Source organism: Coloeus monedula (genome assembly GCF_965178545.1).
Source record: "Coloeus monedula genome assembly, chromosome: 18".
In the NCBI taxonomy this organism is placed as follows: domain Eukaryota; kingdom Metazoa; phylum Chordata; class Aves; order Passeriformes; family Corvidae; genus Coloeus; species Coloeus monedula.
Window position 1 is genome coordinate 12,046,722 of NC_138798.1, and position 20,288 is coordinate 12,067,009.

Here is a 20,288-nt window from a genome sequence, read left to right on the forward strand (position 1 = left end):
GGAGGGGTGGAGGAGAATGGCAGTGCTAAGGCTGCCTCTACAGTGTGCTTGGGTTATAGGTGAGAGCTGGGTCTTCTGGGTGCAGAAGAATGCTTTGTGAAAAGCTTTTCTTCAGCCATAAGAAACTTTTCTTGTCCTTCAGCATCTGATTTCTTTGCAGGCCTTAGTGAGGGAGTAACTCATCTGCAAAGGGTCCTGTTTCCTCTGCAGAAACTTTGCGTGGCCTGGCAGCAACCAACCACTGTCGGGGTGGGGGGGGCTCCACAACCTGGACAACACCGACTTCATAAGCTTTGTCCTGCAGCATTTTGACATACACTCTGCCACTGGCTGGTGCCACTTGCTCTCCTAGGGGCAGAGCTGGTCCTATGAGTCCTTGCTCAGTCAGCTCTGAGGGATGGAAAAACAACAGTGACTCTAGGAAGATAGGTCTCAATTTTTCTCTAGAAGCTGCCTTTGGGTGTTGCCTTCAGAAAAGATTCAGCAGAGCATAGGGAGCATGTTGTTTGATTTCATAAACTCATGGAATCCCAGTTTGGAAGGGACCTCAAGGATCTAGGACCAACCTTTCCTGGCAAAAGCACAGTCTAGACAAGATTGGCCCAGCAGAATCTCAAAAGTGTCTGATGTTGAGGAATCCGCTACTTCCCTGGGGTGATTATTCCAGTGGCTGATTGTTCTCATCGTGGAAAATTTTCCTCTGTGTCCAACTGGAACCTCCCCAGGAGTAACTTGCATGCACAAATGTGCCATGCTCAAAGTTTCAGGGAAGGTCATTCCTATCTTCCTGTGACTGATGAAGTGCATTTGAAAGGATGTTGTCATTGGGATGTCCTGCTGTTGCCGGAAAGATGCTAAAATGGAGGACATGGGCATCCTGGATCCTCAGCATTGCTTCGCACCTCGTTTCTGTAGTGCCCTGCCACTGTGCTAAATGACACAAAAAAACCCCAAACCAAACTGTGGATACAATATTGCTGCTAGCAAGAATTTTTCTTGCTTCTTTCCAGTCCCGTGAGATACTTTTCTCTCTCACGGAAGATATTAGCAGAGTTCTATAAACTATGAACACCTGCGACCTTGCAGAGCTTTGTTTATGGTACAGTTTATTTATGGTACATTGTTTATTTTAACAATGGACGTTTTAGGATTTTAGCGAATCACCCCCAAGGGGTGGCTGATCCTTTGACCAATTAGACTACGAAGAAAAAAGTCTATAAAAGAGTTTGTAAAATAATTAAATAAATCAATCTTGCTGCACAATTCCTGCCCGTTGGATCTCTCCTCTCCTCCCTACGGCTGCGGGATACCATAATACAAACCACCCCTGAAAAGCCACGTCAGGTGGCACTGTACAAAATCAATCAGAAACTTGTGTGGGATTCTATTAAAAGTTGGAATTTTATGGAGAAAAAAAAAATTATTCCTTGTTTGTCAAACCCTTGAGTTTTCTGGCTGTGATTCTAGTTCTGGGATGCAATAAGCCTTGCTGCAATGATAGGTGTTCATTCTCACAAAGGCACCTCTGTGCTCTCCAGTCTGGTGTGTCGGTGCCTTTTCTGCCCAGGGGAGGTAAAGGCCAGGACCTTTCTGCCCCCACACATTTTGTGTGGGAGCAATCCCTGAACGTGTTCAAGTTTTGGAGGTGGTATCCAAATTTGGGAGGTGGGCTCACAAAGGAGGAAGACAGTGCCTTCCCTCCCTGGGGAAGGAAAATACCCAGGGCCCAGGGTTGCTGGGGGCAGATGATGGGCTGCCCCGGGGAGGTAAAGGCCAGTGACAGCTTTCTGCAGTGCTCTACAGTCTCCCCAGTGCTCCCAGTGCCCCTTCCATTGCTCCCTGTCTCCTGCACTGCTCCCAGTGCCTCCTCCAGCGCTCCCAGTGCCCCTCATTGCTCTCCAGTTCCCCCCCCATTCCAGTGTTCCCCAGTCTCTCCACCTGGATGGTGGCACCTCACTGCAGGCACCTCCCAGCAGGCACCAATGATCCCACGGGTGGTGACACCTCCCCCTCTTGGTTTCATATCACCTGTGCCAGGAAACGCATTCTGGAGATCTCCCAGATGTCTGGATTCTCCTCCTGTCAGGTACAAGGGGAGGGTAGGGCGGGTTGGGGGTGGCACAGGTCCCCCATGAGGACCAGGGCTTGTGAAGGAGCCTCACCTGCCTGTTCCTCCTGAAGAGCAGGTACCTGCAAACATGGCACCCACCTTGGCCTATCTGCTGCTCAGTCCCACCCTGAAGCAGGAGGCAAGGGGCAACCCACCTCCTCACCTTCCTGAAGAGCCTGTGTCCCCTCACAATGCTTCCCCTCCCCATCCCAGCACAGTCCCAGCTTCATCACCAGGCCTAGACCACTCAGTCCAGGTGGGAACAGAGGTATTTATTTTGTATCCACAGGTGGACCTCAGCAGGTGAGCAGCCTCCCAGCCCCGTCACCAGCAGCTGCTGCTCCAGCCACCGCTCCAGCCCCAACCCCTCATGCACTGGACCAGCACCTGGAGCTGAGGTGAGAGGGAGAGAGAGAGAGGTATCCGATCAAGCGGGTGGGGAGAAGGCAGAGAATTTCTGCAGGATTGGCTCAGACCACCTGGGATGGGATCACATCAAGGTGTCCATGGAGATGCCTCTGGTGATTTCCCAGCCCAGGAGAAGGTCCCTGGTGCAGCTGAGGCAAAGACAGGTTGGGCTGAGACCTTGGGTATCCCATACAGGTGTCCCAGCTCAGGACAGGGTGTTGTGGGGTAGGATTCTGCCAGGGAAGGACATGCTTTCAGGTTTGGGAAGGGGACAGCCAGCCATCAAGGTCCCTCTGCCTTCAGCCAGGACCTTTCCGTCCCACGTGGGAAGCAGATGTTGGGTGTCCACGTGGCTGTCAGGGGAGTCCAGCCCAAAGGCAGCCTCCAGATCTCGCTCCTGTCCCCTAGGGCTGCCTCAGCGGAGGGACATGGGGAATTCCATCCCTTTGGAATTACCTGCAGAACTGCCTCTGCTGCTCCTGCCGCCGTCGGTTGTTCTCAGCCAGAAACATGAAGATGTTCCTCCGCATCTGATGTGGCTCCAGCCCACGGAGCACCTGGATGGCTCGTGGGGAAAGGTGTCTGCAACAACAGGGAATCGTCATCCCAGAGCTGCCAGCTGCCTCTCCCCTCGCCCCACCCTGCGCTCACACAGTCCCATGTCCACCCACCTGGTCCCAGGCTGGAATCTCTCTGCCATTTTCTCTGTGGGGAGGGGGGTTCCAGTCTTCTTCCACCTCGCAGCAACCCCCTTTCTTGGGGGCTTGGATGGACGGTGGGGAGCCCAAACACCTCCAGCGCCGAATACCTGCCAAGGAGGGGGACACTCAGCAAACCAGAGGCGCCACTTCCCAGAGGACTCCTGGAAAAGTGGGAGCCAGGAGACTTGGCACCCCATCTTGGCTCATGGCTGCTCTTACCCCCCAGAGCTCTCCCTTGGGGGATATGTAGGTAAATCCCTGCCATGCACCTGGATGACCCCCAACTGCACACCAGTGATGCCTTTCTCCTTGAGTCCCAAGAGTCCTCTTGGAGCCTCAGGACACTCACAGTCCCCAGGGCACCCTAACCCCATCTGAGACTCCTCTCTCAATCTGGGTGCCCAGGGACTCCCATCTCCTGGGGTCCTAAGAGTCCCCCCAGTTCCTAGGGACCACCCCCAAACCAGCCCAGGGACCCCCAAAAGTGCTCTGGGACACCCTAAGCCCTCCAGAAACATCCAGCCCTTCCAAGGAACCTGTCCCATGCCTCATCAGTCCTTTGTGGTCCCCCCTGACCTCCAATTCCACCCCCTGTGCCCCTCTCCCAGGGGGGTTCTATGGGCAGCCAGGGTGGCCTGACACAGACGGTCTCTGCCTGTACCTGTGGCATCTGTTGGTTCTCTGCAGCAGCCCAGGCTTCCCACGCTGCCCATTCCACCTTCTGTTCTCTCCAGTGGGAATTCCCATGCTCCCATTCTGCACACAGCTGCCAGACTTCCTGGAGGTGTCAGGCACAATGAAGCTCAGATTTTGAGGGGTTTCCTTCAGGTCTGATCCATCTTGCACATACCTGCAGTGCTCTTTGGCAGTTCTCAGAAGCCAGGAGTGTGATGTCAGGCCTGGCTGAAGGAGCTAACTCCTGCCCACCTGTCTCCTTCATCTTGGGAGAACTGGCTGGGCATGAGGGGAGCACACTGCAGAAATACCAGGAGTTATCGCCATGAGCATGGGGCAGATAGGGAACCTTGTTTTCCTTGGGGCCAAAACTCCCCAGGTGTTCAGGAGAAGTGGGGAGCTATCGCTGTCTCCCATGGACCTTCCTGAGTTGCTACAGTTCAAGTGTCTGAGGGGACTTTCACCCAGGATGCAAGGATCCCTCCAATCTCTTCCCACAAGTGTTTCACCTGGAAGGTGGCTTTGGCCCTGGCTCTTGCTGCCTCTTGCCTGGCCTCTGGTTTGGCAGCATAGGGAGGGAAAACTTTCCAGGATGCTCTTGTTCCCCTGGGAAAGGAGGAAGCTCTTGGGAGCAGCCTGTGAGGTTGTGTGGTCAAAGGATGTGCGACAGAGCAGCAGGAACCCATTCCATACCTGTTCTGACCCTGTGTTTCTCTGCAACCTTTGTGTGTTGGGTGGAAAAAGCCTCGGACACAGCGAGCTGAAACCTGGAATCAAAGAATGACAACATCCTGAAGTGGAAGGGACCCACAATAATCAGTGAGGCCAACTGCAGAAGCAAATGATGTCACAGGCTTGAGGAATGGCAGATCCCACACTCTGCAGGCAATGAAGGAACCAGAAAATCACCAAGGAAATGCACGCACCTGGGGAACATGTGGGCCTGTGCAGCCTGCATCCCCTGAGCAGTGGTCACTCCATTGTTGACACCAGAACCTGGGACCCACAGCCTCTGCAGAGTGACAGGGAGCTGTCAGGAGGTTTCCATGATGGAAGCAGACCTGTCACCTTCTCCTATAGGAGCCACTTCTCCAAACCCCTCTTCCCAAACCTAATTTGTGAACATCATGGAATCAAAGAACCAATAAGGTTGGAAGAACCCTTGGAGACCAACAGGTGCAACCAAGGCCACATCTACACATCGCTTAAATCCCTCCAGGGATGATGAGTCCACCACTGCCTTGGGCAGCCTGTGTCAGGGGTGGACAACCTCTTACATGAGGAAATTTTCCCTAAAATTCCACCTAAACCTCTCCTGGTGCAATTTGTCTTTTGTTATCTGGGAGAAGAGACTGACCCCCCACCTGGCTTCCCCCTCCTTTCATGTAGATGCAGAGAGCAAGAAGGTCCCCCCTGAGGCTCCTTTTCTTCAGGCTCAGCCCCCACAGCTGCTCCTCATGAGCCTTGTGCTTCAGACCCTTTCCCAGCCACTCTGCCCTTCTCTGGGCATGCTCCAGCACCCCAATGTCCCCAGATTCCAGCTCACCGTGAGCAGCAGAGCCACCCAGATGTCCTGACTCGCCAGTCCTGCAATGCAGCTGCAGTGGAATTGCATGCATAGGACATTGTCCTGGCAGGACAGGATGCCAATATTCTCAAAGGTGAAGGCAGGGCGCTGCCTGGTGCTCAGCTTGAAGGAGTACAAGAGAATGGTCTCTTCCACACAGCCCCTCACCATGTCAGGTGGGAGGGAGTTGGTCTGAGACAGCCAGCAGTAATCCAGTGGCATGATCTTGATGTCACCTGTGAGGAGGAGAGCATTCTCATTGCCACAGCTGAGCAAATTTTCACATGAGATTCATGGCAAAATGCCAGAAGGACAGGTTTGGTCTGGGGGCAACTCAAGCTGTCCTCCATCTTTGGAATCAATTCCCCCTCCCCCAAAGAGCAGAGGGAACACAGTCCCCCCAAATGTGGAGCTGGATCCCTTCTCACCAGGGATCATCACTGTTGGGAACACCAGCTCCCGTAAACAGGACATATCCATGTCCAGCTGGAACACGGGTCTTCGGACCACAAACACCTCTTCTGTGCCATTGATTTGCTCATGGACCACAGCGAAGGTCCCAAGACCTGGGACAAGAACACCCTGCCCAGGAAGAAGACAATAGTTGAGATAGGTGTTATATCCCAGACCCTTGAATTCAGAGGTTAAACTCAAGGTTCCTTTACTCTAGCTGGTGCAAAGCAGAAATCCCCACCAGCTATTTGCAAGAGTTGAAAAATCACACAAAAGGCAAAACTATAGAAAATTAGGGAAACTTTTGCAAAGGAGTAAATAAACCAACAAATTCAACATATAACCACTTATCATACCATTACTGAGCGTTTTAGCTAGCATTTCCCCAAAAAGTTCCATGAAAAGAGGATTAGAAGGAGAGACAGAGACAGAAAAGCTACAGCAAATGACACTTACAGCTACCAACTCCTGAGTTCCCCCACAGAGGCCCAGAGAAGGGAAGGTCCAGATACTGCCTACCATCCTGGTCAGAGTTTTTTAAGCCCTTGGGCCTTTGTGGGCCCGCCCCCCAGGTGGGACTGCTAGTCACTCAGCCAATTAGAGGACAGATTAGCCCCGCCCCCTAGGTGCTATGATTGACAGCCCGGCTCAACGGGCTGGGAGCAGGGCAGGGTACTGCTTCGCCTACACAAAGCGTGGCCTGCCCTTCCCACCAGACACTGGCATTACAAGTGCAAGATGTCTCGAGACGTTGATCTAATCCAGTCTCTGACAATAGGAAATATGAAAACTGTGGGAAAACCCCACATTCTCCATTTTTTTTACTTTCCCTCTTCAAAATATTCACAAAAATTCCTCAGCTAAAGAAGATCCCAAGCCATTCTAACCTAGGGAAAGATTCCCAGGGATGATCCTTGGCATGGACCTAGCATGATCCTGTATCTCTCTGCTAGGTCTCTCCACCCCTGACAGCTCAGAGCACACTAAGAGGAGCTCTCTTGGGATGGTGCCATGATGCTCAGGGAGGGGGACCACAGGGGACCAAGACACCAGCCCACCTTGTCCAGCTTCATCTGTCTTAGGACATAGGCAGACACGACATCCCAGATGGCCACCACCTCTGGAAAGTACCAGAAAGAGGCATCAGGTTGCACTCATGGCATTTTGGGAAGCTCCGTGGAGTGATAGATGGGGCTGATAAAGAGCCTGGACTGGACCGTGCCCATGGTTCTGCCTCCTTCTACTCCCCAAGCAGTGCTGGGGCAGAACTGGGGGTGTGGAAAGGGCTCAGAACCAGGGCTGTGGTCATCCAACCCCCAAAAACAGACAGCACCCCAAAATCCAGCTGGCTCTTGAGAGCCCAGTAGGAACTGTCAGACCTCCCATAAGAGCCAGAACCTCAAAAGGTCACAGCTCCCACAGCTTGAAAGTTGGCCCTGGTAGAGGGGACATGCTGTGCCCATAGGACCCTCAGGGCAGCCCTAGCTCTGTCCAACCCTCCTTCTGGCCCTTGGGGGGCTCCCCAAACCCTCACCTTTGGTGGAGAGCCGCAGGAGTGTGGGGAACAAGCAACTCTGCTTCTTGCTGATGCTGATGGTGCAGCACCCCTCCATCCTGCTCCCCAAATTCTTCTCCGATCAGCCCCTGCCCTGTCTGTCCCTGAGGGCCCTCCCATAAAAGCCCCCACACCCACCAGAACAACCCCCTGACCCTGCTCCAGGCAGTGCCCAGCAGCCCCCAGTCATCACCACAGCGTGTATGCAGTGATGGGGGTGCCATCTTGTGATGTCACTAGCTGCCTGGGGAGGTGTATTGTGATGTCAGCAGAAAGATGCCACCTTGGAGGTGGGGGAGGGGGATTGCAGAAGTAAGAGCCTGTCCTGGACCACCTCAGGTGTCACCACGTTTCAAGAGGTGTCACTGCCGCTGAGCCGGGATGACTTTCTAGAGATAGTCTTAGTTAACAACCAAAGTAAATATATATAAAAATATATATATATAAAAATAAAAATACATTCATAATTTTTAAAATGATGAAGAATCAGTGTTCCGGGCCTTTTTTTCCTATGAAATATGATGGATTGAGGGTTTTATCCTGGCTCCCACTTTTCCAGGAGTCCTCTGGGAAGTGGCACCTCTGGTTTGCTGAGAGTGTCCCCCTCCTTGGCAGGTATTCGGCGCTGGAGGTGTTTGGGCTCCCCACCGTCCATCCAAGCCCCCAAGAAAGGGGGTTGCTGCGAGGTGGAAGAAGACTGGAACCCCCCTCCCCACAGAGAAAATGGCAGAGAGATTCCAGCCTGGGACCAGGTGGGTGGACATGGGACTGTGTGAGCGCAGGGTGGGGCGAGGGGAGAGGCAGCTGGCAGCTCTGGGATGACGATTCCCTGTTGTTGCAGACACCTTTCCCCACGAGCCATCCAGGTGCTCCGTGGGCTGGAGCCACATCAGATGCGGAGGAACATCTTCATGTTTCTGGCTGAGAACAACCGACGGCGGCAGGAGCAGCAGAGGCAGTTCTGCAGGTAATTCCAAAGGGATGGAATTCCCCATGTCCCTCCGCTGAGGCAGCCCTAGGGGACAGGAGCGAGATCTGGAGGCTGCCTTTGGGCTGGACTCCCCTGACAGCCACGTGGACACCCAACATCTGCTTCCCACGTGGGACGGAAAGGTCCTGGCTGAAGGCAGAGGGACCTTGATGGCTGGCTGTCCCCTTCCCAAACCTGAAAGCATGTCCTTCCCTGGCAGAATCCTACCCCACAACACCCTGTCCTGAGCTGGGACACCTGTATGGGATACCCAAGGTCTCAGCCCAACCTGTCTTTGCCTCAGCTGCACCAGGGACCTTCTCCTGGGCTGGGAAATCACCAGAGGCATCTCCATGGACACCTTGATGTGATCCCATCCCAGGTGGTCTGAGCCAATCCTGCAGAAATTCTCTGCCTTCTCCCCACCCGCTTGATCGGATACCTCTCTCTCTCTCCCTCTCACCTCAGCTCCAGGTGCTGGTCCAGTGCATGAGGGGTTGGGGCTGGAGCGGTGGCTGGAGCAGCAGCTGCTGGTGACGGGGCTGGGAGGCTGCTCACCTGCTGAGGTCCACCTGTGGATACAAAATAAATACCTCTGTTCCCACCTGGACTGAGTGGTCTAGGCCTGGTGATGAAGCTGGGACTGTGCTGGGATGGGGAGGGGAAGCATTGTGAGGGGACACAGGCTCTTCAGGAAGGTGAGGAGGTGGGTTGCCCCTTGCCTCCTGCTTCAGGGTGGGACTGAGCAGCAGATAGGCCAAGGTGGGTGCCATGTTTGCAGGTACCTGCTCTTCAGGAGGAACAGGCAGGTGAGGCTCCTTCACAAGCCCTGGTCCTCATGGGGGACCTGTGCCACCCCCAACCCGCCCTACCCTCCCCTTGTACCTGACAGGAGGAGAATCCAGACATCTGGGAGATCTCCAGAATGCGTTTCCTGGCACAGGTGATATGAAACCAAGAGGGGGAGGTGTCACCACCCGTGGGATCATTGGTGCCTGCTGGGAGGTGCCTGCAGTGAGGTGCCACCATCCAGGTGGAGAGACTGGGGAACACTGGAATGGGGGGGGAACTGGAGAGCAATGAGGGGCACTGGGAGCGCTGGAGGAGGCACTGGGAGCAGTGCAGGAGACAGGGAGCAATGGAAGGGGCACTGGGAGCACTGGGGAGACTGTAGAGCACTGCAGAAAGCTGTCACTGGCCTTTACCTCCCCGGGGCAGCCCATCATCTGCCCCCAGCAACCCTGGGCCCTGGGTATTTTCCTTCCCCAGGGAGGGAAGGCACTGTCTTCCTCCTTTGTGAGCCCACCTCCCAAATTTGGATACCACCTCCAAAACTTGAACACGTTCAGGGATTGCTCCCACACAAAATGTGTGGGGGCAGAAAGGTCCTGGCCTTTACCTCCCCTGGGCAGAAAAGGCACCGACACACCAGACTGGAGAGCACAGAGGTGCCTTTGTGAGAATGAACACCTATCATTGCAGCAAGGCTTATTGCATCCCAGAACTAGAATCACAGCCAGAAAACTCAAGGGTTTGACAAACAAGGAATAATTTTTTTTTTCTCCATAAAATTCCAACTTTTAATAGAATCCCACACAAGTTTCTGATTGATTTTGTACAGTGCCACCTGACGTGGCTTTTCAGGGGTGGTTTGTATTATGGTATCCCGCAGCCGTAGGGAGGAGAGGAGAGATCCAACGGGCAGGAATTGTGCAGCAAGATTGATTTATTTAATTATTTTACAAACTCTTTTATAGACTTTTTTCTTCGTAGTCTAATTGGTCAAAGGATCAGCCACCCCTTGGGGGTGATTCGCTAAAATCCTAAAACGTCCATTGTTAAAATAAACAATGTACCATAAATAAACTGTACCATAAACAAAGCTCTGCAAGGTCGCAGGTGTTCATAGTTTATAGAACTCTGCTAATATCTTCCGTGAGAGAGAAAAGTATCTCACGGGACTGGAAAGAAGCAAGAAAAATTCTTGCTAGCAGCAATATTGTATCCACAGTTTGGTTTGGGGTTTTTTTGTGTCATTTAGCACAGTGGCAGGGCACTACAGAAACGAGGTGCGAAGCAATGCTGAGGATCCAGGATGCCCATGTCCTCCATTTTAGCATCTTTCCGGCAACAGCAGGACATCCCAATGACAACATCCTTTCAAATGCACTTCATCAGTCACAGGAAGATAGGAATGACCTTCCCTGAAACTTTGAGCATGGCACATTTGTGCATGCAAGTTACTCCTGGGGAGGTTCCAGTTGGACACAGAGGAAAATTTTCCACGATGAGAACAATCAGCCACTGGAATAATCACCCCAGGGAAGTAGCGGATTCCTCAACATCAGACACTTTTGAGATTCTGCTGGGCCAATCTTGTCTAGACTGTGCTTTTGCCAGGAAAGGTTGGTCCTAGATCCTTGAGGTCCCTTCCAAACTGGGATTCCATGAGTTTATGAAATCAAACAACATGCTCCCTATGCTCTGCTGAATCTTTTCTGAAGGCAACACCCAAAGGCAGCTTCTAGAGAAAAATTGAGACCTATCTTCCTAGAGTCACTGTTGTTTTTCCATCCCTCAGAGCTGACTGAGCAAGGACTCATAGGACCAGCTCTGCCCCTAGGAGAGCAAGTGGCACCAGCCAGTGGCAGAGTGTATGTCAAAATGCTGCAGGACAAAGCTTATGAAGTCGGTGTTGTCCAGGTTGTGGAGCCCCCCCCACCCCGACAGTGGTTGGTTGCTGCCAGGCCACGCAAAGTTTCTGCAGAGGAAACAGGACCCTTTGCAGATGAGTTACTCCCTCACTAAGGCCTGCAAAGAAATCAGATGCTGAAGGACAAGAAAAGTTTCTTATGGCTGAAGAAAAGCTTTTCACAAAGCATTCTTCTGCACCCAGAAGACCCAGCTCTCACCTATAACCCAAGCACACTGTAGAGGCAGCCTTAGCACTGCCATTCTCCTCCACCCCTCCACACGCAGTTCTGGAAAAGGACTGTTTCCTTTTGCTCATGTGCAAGAAGCTGCTTTTCTCTTTTCACTAACTCTGGCCAGCTTTCTTTCCACCCAGAGCCTTGCATCTGATCACTAGTCTGATTAGGTGTTTCTACAGGGAATCACCTGGTAAGGAGTGTTCAGAGGAAAGACAGAAAAAGGCAGGTGACTAGCACACAAGGCAACCCCACTCATTGCGCCTTCCTCCAACGTGTCTTGTCTTTTGGGGAATTCAGTACTCACAGGAATTGTTCTGCGTGGTGGCAGTTGCTTGCGTCCGTAATGGAGGAGTGTCGGGGTTTAGGATTTTTCTTTTTGTTTCTTTCTCTCATGGAACTTTGTCCCATCTATCGCTCCATAACAATCCATAACCATAATGATCAGTTCCTAGAAGAGACAAAAGAAGCTGCCAAGCTCAGGGGAGGAGGGCACCTGGCTGCACTTCTCTTATCTGAGGGTTTCTCTCGGAAGGGCAGAGATACCACGAGAATTGGGCTGGGGAAAAGGGGGTTGGGCGCAGCTCCTAGCTTTTGAAAGGAGTAAGATGAAAGCAGACTCCTAGCCCTATCTACAAGCGAATCTGCTTGTAGATAGGGCTAGGAGCTTAGAGATAGGGAAGCAACAGGAGAAAACTCTCAGTTCTAGAAGATGTTACTAATTGACACAGACTGTTGCTCAGCCAAGGCCATGTTAAATTCCTGAACCTAGAGAAAAAGAACAAAGACTTAATAGAATTATGAATAGGTTTTTTTCTTTTATATAACAAAAAGGGGGGTGCATATTGAGGGGGGCATAGAATAGGCGATTCAAGAAGTCTGTATCTTCTGAGTACCTCAGCCAATGGGGAAAGGAAGAGGGTGTTGTGGCCGGGAATTAGGATAAAAAGGGGGTTGCATACCCCAACAATTCGAGAGACCCCATGGGAAATGCCCATGTGTCATGATCCGCTAATACAAGCGAGGGTCGCGATGGTTCGTTTATAGATCTCAGATGCAAAAGGACACAAGGGATTTCAGTCTTAATCAAAAGAGTGCACCTTTATTAAGTGCCCACAACACAGTAAAATGAGATAAGAGGAGAGAAAGAGAGAGAGAGAGAGAGAGAGAACAAAGTAAAAGAGTAGAGAGGAAGGAAGGGGGGTAATAGCTACCAACGGATGAGACAAAGTCCTCGTGGTCTTCTGCCAGTAGATTCTTCTTCTTTCTGTGGGGAGATCTCGTCTCAGTTATTTTAGAAAGTCCCTTTATAGTCCTTCCCAGAAGCGAGGGGCAACTGGCCAAGAGGTGGGGAAATCTACAGCCATTGTTATGAGGCCCATTGCTTTGGGAAAACAGGTACAGGACAGGTTGTACAGGACAGGTCATTCTTTTCCGCTTCAGCGCAGTCCTTCCCGCCTGGGCAGCAAGAACGGCACAGTCCACTGTGACCTGCACTCATTTTCCTCAGGAATGTGTACCAGTTCCCAGCGGGCACACCTGCAGGCAACACTTGGCAGACACTCCACCTCAGCCAGGCCAGGACTCCTGTGTTCAGTCTCTGTCGTTGGTGATGATCGTGAGGCAGATGAGGGATCTTCGGACCGTCTCTTACACCATGGCCTCTCCCTTTATTCGAATAAAGTTACAGGACTCCTCTGTCTCCTTTTTGGACATAAACCTCTGGTGTTTGTGAATTAATTTTCCTGACACTCTCTTGCTTTCTCAGCTTTCAGAAGGGAAAGAGGCTGCGGTCACTGTGGGAAGAATTCACCACCACTGCGGGGTTCTGTCTCCTGCTGCCTTTCTTCTACCATGAGTGGAGCTCTTGCTCGTAAGTGCGGCCACTGCACTGGGACCTTGTTAACACCCTACCTCACCAAACAAAGGACCCTTCACCATCTGCTTGGGTGCCTCAGGGGAAACCCTGGGATCCCTGAGCCCTTTCCCTGTCCAAGGGAGTCTCTCCCAGCCGTGTTGGGGAGCCAGGCTGCTGCTGCCCAGGCCCTGCCGTGCCTCTGCTACTGCTCCGAGGCTTTTTTGCTACACTGTAACCCCACACACCCCTGCCTGCCGGGACACCCCCGTGGCTCCTGCTACAGCTTCTGGGTTTCTGCTGCTTCTTGCTTGCTACCCCGTGTGAGCTCGTTCCTGCCATTCCAGCTTGCTGCTCCCAAGGTTCCTGCTGGGGCACCGGGATCGGCTGCCCCTGGGGGTTTGTGGAGCAAGCCTTTCTTCCATCCCTTCCACCCACTGCGTCTGCCATATCACGTGAGAGAGACGACCGGGTTTGTGCCGCAGCGCCCCCTGCAGCCACGGGGGAACCATCGCACCTGCCCTGGCCAGCCCGGAGCCACCAGCGCCCCTGCCGGCTGCGACGGGAGCTGCACCAAAGGGGAAAGTGCCTGACAGCCGAGAGAAGGCTGCTACTGGGTTACTGGTTCTGTTTGTTGTTACTGCTGTTGTTGTTGCTTGTTTGCCTTCTTATATATACTAGTAGAACTAGTTATTCCTATAACTAGAACTGTTATTCCTTTTCCTGTATTGTTGCCTGCAAGCCTCTTAATTTCAAAGTTATAATAATTCAGGGGGAAAGGGGTCATATTCTCCATTCCAAGGGAGGTTACTGCCTTCCTTGGCAGACACCTGTCTTTCAAACCAAAACAAGGAGAAAACTCTGGTTGACAAAAAGTGTGTCAAGAAGTGTTCCAAAAGGACAGGAACCACACAGTCCTTCTTATTTTCTCATGAAGAAGCAACTCTGGGAACTAAGGAGCTCTTAGGGACAATGAACACCTCCAAAACTGCATGCACACACCCCTCAGATTTCTCCATCCAAACCAGATCAGTGTTACTTTACACCTCTGCAGAGCTGTGCACTCAGGATCTCCCCTCCGTTTCCACAGCATTTTAGTCCACGGCAATCATCAAGAATTGGTGAATTTCCCAGACCTGCTTGGTTTCTCCCAGAGTGACCCTCACTGTCTTTACCCTCCCCCAGGCAAGAATACCAGTCATCTGCTGTTCCTGCTGCTCCCAGAAGCAGATGCAAGGGGAATGTGGCAGAGAGCTTGAAGGAAAAGGGCAGCCTCACCAGTAGAAGTGAGCTGGCATGAAGCACCCAGCTGACAGCTGCACGAGGAATTTCCAAAATGGGATGCATAAAGAAGGGATTAAGCTGGCCATAGAGAGGGGGAGGGAATGTTGTGCAAAATGAAACTCGTGTCTTTCTTAGTATTTCTGCTGTAAGAAACAGCTGAAAGCACAGAGGAAGACTTAGGGAACACCTGAAGCATCAAGAGGCTTAACTGCAGGATGGAGGTGTCATGATAGGGCTACAGGCAGGGGACAGGTTCTTGATGTCAGCTGTAACGGCTGTCAAGATGTGACAAGGGACATCCCTGTGTGATACTGGGGAAGAACACCCATGGGAGAGGTGTGTGGGGGAGAGCTGTGGGGCAACCTCCACCCCTGATTTTAAGAGCTCAACACAAAAATGTCCTGAACCACCTGATAACAGCTTTGGAGTGCACCCCACTTGAAGCCAGCAGTTTCCATACCCTCTGGAAGCATTCTCAGACTTTGGGCTTTAGAGGTGTTACTAAAACCTGATGTTACACACAGATATGCTTAACAAATTTACAAAAACAAAATCAAGAAAAAGAGAAAAGCAGCTGCAGAGGATTTCCTGAAAGGGTTTGAGAATGAAAAACTTGATTTATTGGCACTCAGAAGTTCTTGGCTTGCTCTTCCTAGCAAAAAACCTTGGTAGAAGATCAAAAAAAATTAAATGCATTAAAAAACAAGAATTAAAACTGGAAATGAGAAGTTCCACAGAACAGAGGGAAAAAAAAAAAAAAACAAACCAAAACAGTAGCACTTTTTAACATGAGAGAAGTAGGGAGTCAAACTGTGCCAGAAAGCTCAAGAACTGTGTAAGAGCTGTTAGCCCCACACTGGTGTCCTCTGGGTGTCAGGAATTAAAGCCTGTGTACAGCAGCAGCTCTGAACTGCAATATAACAAAATCTGCTTTTCTAGAATGTCTGCTGGCTCCTGGGAAGGACAAAGATTTCTTCTTTCACCTTAATAAAAAATGCATCTTCTCCCGATTATTTTCATCAGAAACAGCAGTGTATCATCACAACTAACAAACCTCCGGTATGTGTGAGGAAATGGAGACTGGTGCAGCCTGCTCCTTTGTTTAAGGAACCCTCTGTGCAGGAAGGCGTGTGAGGATGGGGGAATACTCCTTACCTTCATTTACTGTGGGATGTCAGGCCCAGATTCTGGATGGAAGCAGTCAGTCTCACCACATGCTGTGACAAGCACACACACAGAATTCAGGTAATGAGCAAAAGCCTTCTCCCTCTCCTGTGGTGTGCAGAAACTTGGGAGTTCTTCAGGACTATAAACAATTAGTGCCAAAGATTATCTGTGCAACAGATATTTAATTTGGAAGGGTTTTCTGCAAAACATCTACTACACATCCAGGTGTCAAGTGAACCCCAAGGGTCCATTCCACCTGACCTCCCTGATGGTGGGTACCTCTTGCTCACACCATGTTTCTCCAACCATCTGGCTTGCAGGGGACTCCAGTTTCTGAGCATGAGTCCACAGGCACTTTGTCCTAGCAGGCCTGAGAAGCTGCTGGCCAGCTGACAAACTCAGACTGAGTTCCCTTGGCCACAAGTGGCCTACTAGGAGCTGGCTGCAGCTAAAGGATAAGAGACGGGTGTTTTCCTTGCTGCAGGCACAGGGCCAGATGCCAATCAGCGGTGTAGGGCTCCGAAGGCTCCAAACAGCCTCTGTCTAATAATTAGCACTCCCTAATAATAAAATCACCTGGAAGAGCACATTGATCAAAGCAACACAAACCTGAGGGGGTGACAATAGAACAGGAGTCACTTTATTGTCAGGTGGTCGAGGAGTTCTTCTGACACTGTAATTACGTCTCAAAGAAACAGCAGCAGAAGTGAGTTATAAAGTGACTGCAAGCAGAGAACACAAACTCCAGCATTCTCCCTCTGATGCTGCCCACTATGAACAGTCCAGGAGGTGATCCTCTTCTAGAAGGACCCTCAGCCTCTTGGTTGTTACCACGGTGGCAGCGACCTCCTGTTCAGGAAGCTCACTGCAGGTGCCAGTGCCCAATTCCCCAGATCCCCTGAGGTTCCACCCCCTCTGCTCACAACTCATACAGCGACATCTCCTTTCTATGGCTCAAATTCATGGCTTGGCTTTCTCTAGCCCAGGTTCAGTATCCTCCACAACAAAGTCCTGGCCCACTCTGCTTCAGCTCAAGGCTTATTTTTTAGTTGCTGCCAGGTTCTTACTGAAGACAACGTGCTAAGCAGGGTGCTCTGGGCTCCCAGGTTTAGCATCTGAATACACCCAAGATGCAAAAAGGGTACTCACACTTCTTACATCACTAAAACCACCCATCGTATCAGGCACAGCTCCCATTTCTTTTAAAAATAAATATTTATAAACAAAAGGAAGAGATTCAGAGAACTACAGAGTTGGAAATTTTCCTGCCAACAGCACGAATGTTTCTTATGTACAGTCACAGGAACAAGTTATATACCAACGTGAGCACTGTCTAAAAAACTCTCTCCTCATCAGCTGCCCCAGTCCACCTGCACAGAGATCCACATCTCCCACTGCAGCAGCCAGCTCCTCTGTACTTCTCCAGCACTCATACTGGAGCTGCTCAGTCTCCTTTCATGATCAAGTCCTCAATATATGCATCCAGTTCATCATCTGTATTAATATCAATGTCCTGAAACCAAAGCAACAAGAAATACCAGTGAGAAGTGAATCTTGAAGAACAGTGCAAGAAAAGAGGAGCCAGAGCAACTCAGCATCCTCTGTTACATCTGGTCTGCTCAGCCTCTATGCCCCAACCTCCAGCACCCTCCAGCTGCTGACAGCTGCTTTCCCTGTCAGCCCCCAGAAGACAACACTGGAAACCCATCAGCACCTGATGTTCAAACAACGCACTCAAGTGATGTATTTACTGTACTGATCTCAGTCGAGGTAGGTTTGGTTGGGGTTTTTTTAGATTTAGTACATTTTCCTAACAGGGAGCAACTGCTTCCAGATGCTTTCAGCAGCCTTTCCATTGGCTGATCCTAATTTTATTAAAGTAGTTCTAAAATTTAAAGTTAATTTATTTGTTTTAATTAAATATATATTTTCTATTTTAATTTAATAGTATAACTAATATATCAATTTCACCACAAGATTTTTTTTTTTATAATTTGTTTAAAGGTTTGCATTTCTGTATGTGGAGTTCAGAATCTGCCCAATAATGGGGCAAAAATTCCCTGCTGAGCACTGCCTGTGCCTGGGGAAATTCTCCTGCAGCATCATGGCAGAGAACAAACAGAACCTGTGTACTACATACACGCTGTGAGAAATCATTCTGTGAGAGTTAACACACATCAGGACTCCCAGGGCCTGGATCTCAGGCAGTGGGTGGGCAGTGACAGCCCAAGCCATTCCCAACTGAGGAAGCTGGTGCCCAGTGAGACACTGGACTGAAACACTTGTAATGCCTGGAGGGGATGAGCCAGGTGGCTACTCCGAGGCAGCTCAGGGTTAGCCACTCCTCCTCACCCACCTCCTGCACTTTCTGCAGAAGGGCCATGATATTAGTCCTCAACTTCTGCAGTTTCTCCTCTGTCTCCTTCAGCTTCCTCTCCGAGTTCCGGAGGTTTTCCTCGCAGGCTTTGGCTCGGGCATCGGCACGTGTCTGATATGAATTGCACAGGTTCTGCAGACCCACCTCATATTGCTTAAAATATTCTTTCTGTAGTAGGCAAAACACAACAGATGACACGTTAAGAGAAGGCACCAAGCATCACAAAAACATGAGCACTCACAGGCTTGTAGAAGATCCAAACTCCTGGCCCCCTGATCAAATCCTCCCCGCAGTGTGCCCCTGCATGCCCTGCCCATGCTCATATTTACATCTGATTTGCCTACTGCAGCCAGCATGGAACTCACATGGGTTTTCACATTCTTCCAATACCAGAACTGCCCCAAAGCTGCTTGAATTTAGATTAAGGGTGCAGTGTGCTTTAAAAAGCCTGAACCCACAGGTATGCTGCAGGCAAGGCCTGATATCCCCTGTACACTGTGAGTATCCTTGGTACAGATCACTCAGGCAACACAGCCTCTCACTGCACGGTAGGGACAGCTACACTCACCAAAAACCCCAGACACAACCAAGGTGCCCTGTGGAAGGAGCAGGAGTGGTAACTCCAGCAAATGCCAGCAGATGCCTGAGTTAACAGAAGGGAAGGAGACAAGAGAGAGACTGCCAATACACACACTGTGAGAGTGGGAGTAAAAAACAGCACTGGCTTTGGTCATGTGGTCATCTGCAGGTGGCTTTCGTAATTTACATGTGCCTCCTGGAAAGGTCTCTCTTGGTGGTATGTTGGAGAAGGAAAAAGCCAGAGAGGCCAGTTCCCTTGCCCTGCATTCCAGCCAGCACTGGTCCTCCCAGTACCAGCCCGCTGGTGGAAGACACCGGTGGAAGTTCAGTTCCACCTGTCCTGTGCTCAAATAAACAGAGGTCAAAAGTCTTAAGGTGTGCAGCTGACTCACTGGCAGTCAACCTGCTCTCCTGGGGAAGTGGGAAGGGGTTGGCTTCCATGTTCTCCCACACCAAAGTAAATGGCCTATAAAGGGACTGAATTCACACTAACATTGTGGGTTCAATCCCTGTATGGGCCATTTACCTAAGAGGTGGACTTGATGATCCTTGTGGCCTCCTTCCAACTCAGAATATTCTGTGAATCTGGTGATAGTTATTTGTTATTATTTATCATTTTTAAGATTGTCTCCAGGTAAGTTATAAGGCTGGGAGCAAAACAAACAGATATGTCTACCTCCTGCTTCTAAAAACCTCTAACCTGGCCTCTCTTTTTTAGAAGTTTAACAGCAATAGTTAAGAATTTATGATAGTAGCAGCCAACAGCATTCCCACACAGATGCATGGTAATTAGAAAAATCCTCAGACAACTTCTATAAGATTCAAGGCATCTCTCAGAGCTCTCATTCTTTTCCTCAGCTACGTTAGTCTGCCAAGGATCCAAATTATCTTTTTAAGAGTGCACTCTTGCACCAACAGGATGCACATTTGCCATAAGAATGGAATATGTGTGGTGAAAACACACAAACTTACTTTTCTAGAAGTACTGAACTCACCAAGGGAAATGCCAACAACCCTTCTGAGCTCATGGAACTCAGCTCATTTTTGGAGATTGGAAAATTTGGAGGCAAGAAGTATCGCAAACAATTCCTGTGCAGGAGAACAAAACACAAAGCCGGAGTTGGGAGTTCAACAGACTGAAGCAATCAGACTGCAGAGCTCACAAGGTCTGTGGTGAACCCACCGAAGGATCTGGACTAGCAAGTCAACTGTTTCTTGGCTGCTGCTGGGACCGGTGGTGTCAGGCTCGATTCTGACGCAATCCGAGGTAGAAGGTTCAGCCACAACCACCTCCTCTTCCTGCTGTGTGTCTGGAGCCTGGTACTCAGGAGAGGGAGGCTTCATAAGCCTTACATCCTCACTGCCCTTCTCTACCCTGAGAAAAAGTATTAAGGGAATGTCAGGAATCTTTTTCTACGTTGGACGTATGTGAAACACGGTTAACAGTTTCATCAGAATCTGTACCCAAGTGTCACTCAGACCTCTAGACACCTAACAGCTGCCTCCAGGGCAGGCATCAGAGTGACAGACTGATGGAGTCTGTCAAGCTCATTCCTTATGAAGCGCTGGACAGTCCTGACCTCGCAGGTTTCCTGACATGACAGCAGCACATTTTTCTTCAGCATCTATGGCAATAAAACAGGCCCTTCCTCCCAAAAAC

At 50.6% G+C, this 20,288-nt stretch overlaps 1 protein-coding gene across 3 annotated transcripts in view; it reads right to left on the reverse strand.

Annotated features, from left to right (window-relative positions):
• Positions 1–16,418: 16,418 nt before the first annotated feature.
• LOC309579706 (ATPase MORC2-like) overlaps positions 16,419–20,288 on the reverse strand; it is a 55,826-nt gene continuing 51,956 nt past the window's right edge. For all 3 annotated transcript variants that reach the window (XM_082293150.1, XM_082293151.1, XM_082293152.1), the window contains 4 exons: positions 19,812–20,003; positions 19,624–19,717; positions 18,029–18,217; positions 16,419–17,185 (listed from right to left, as the gene is read on the reverse strand). In XM_082293150.1, coding sequence (XP_082149276.1) covers positions 17,117–17,185; positions 18,029–18,217; positions 19,624–19,717; positions 19,812–20,003 — 544 coding nt within the window. In that variant the 3' untranslated portion in view covers positions 16,419–17,116. The remainder of the gene's footprint in view (positions 17,186–18,028; positions 18,218–19,623; positions 19,718–19,811; positions 20,004–20,288) is intronic.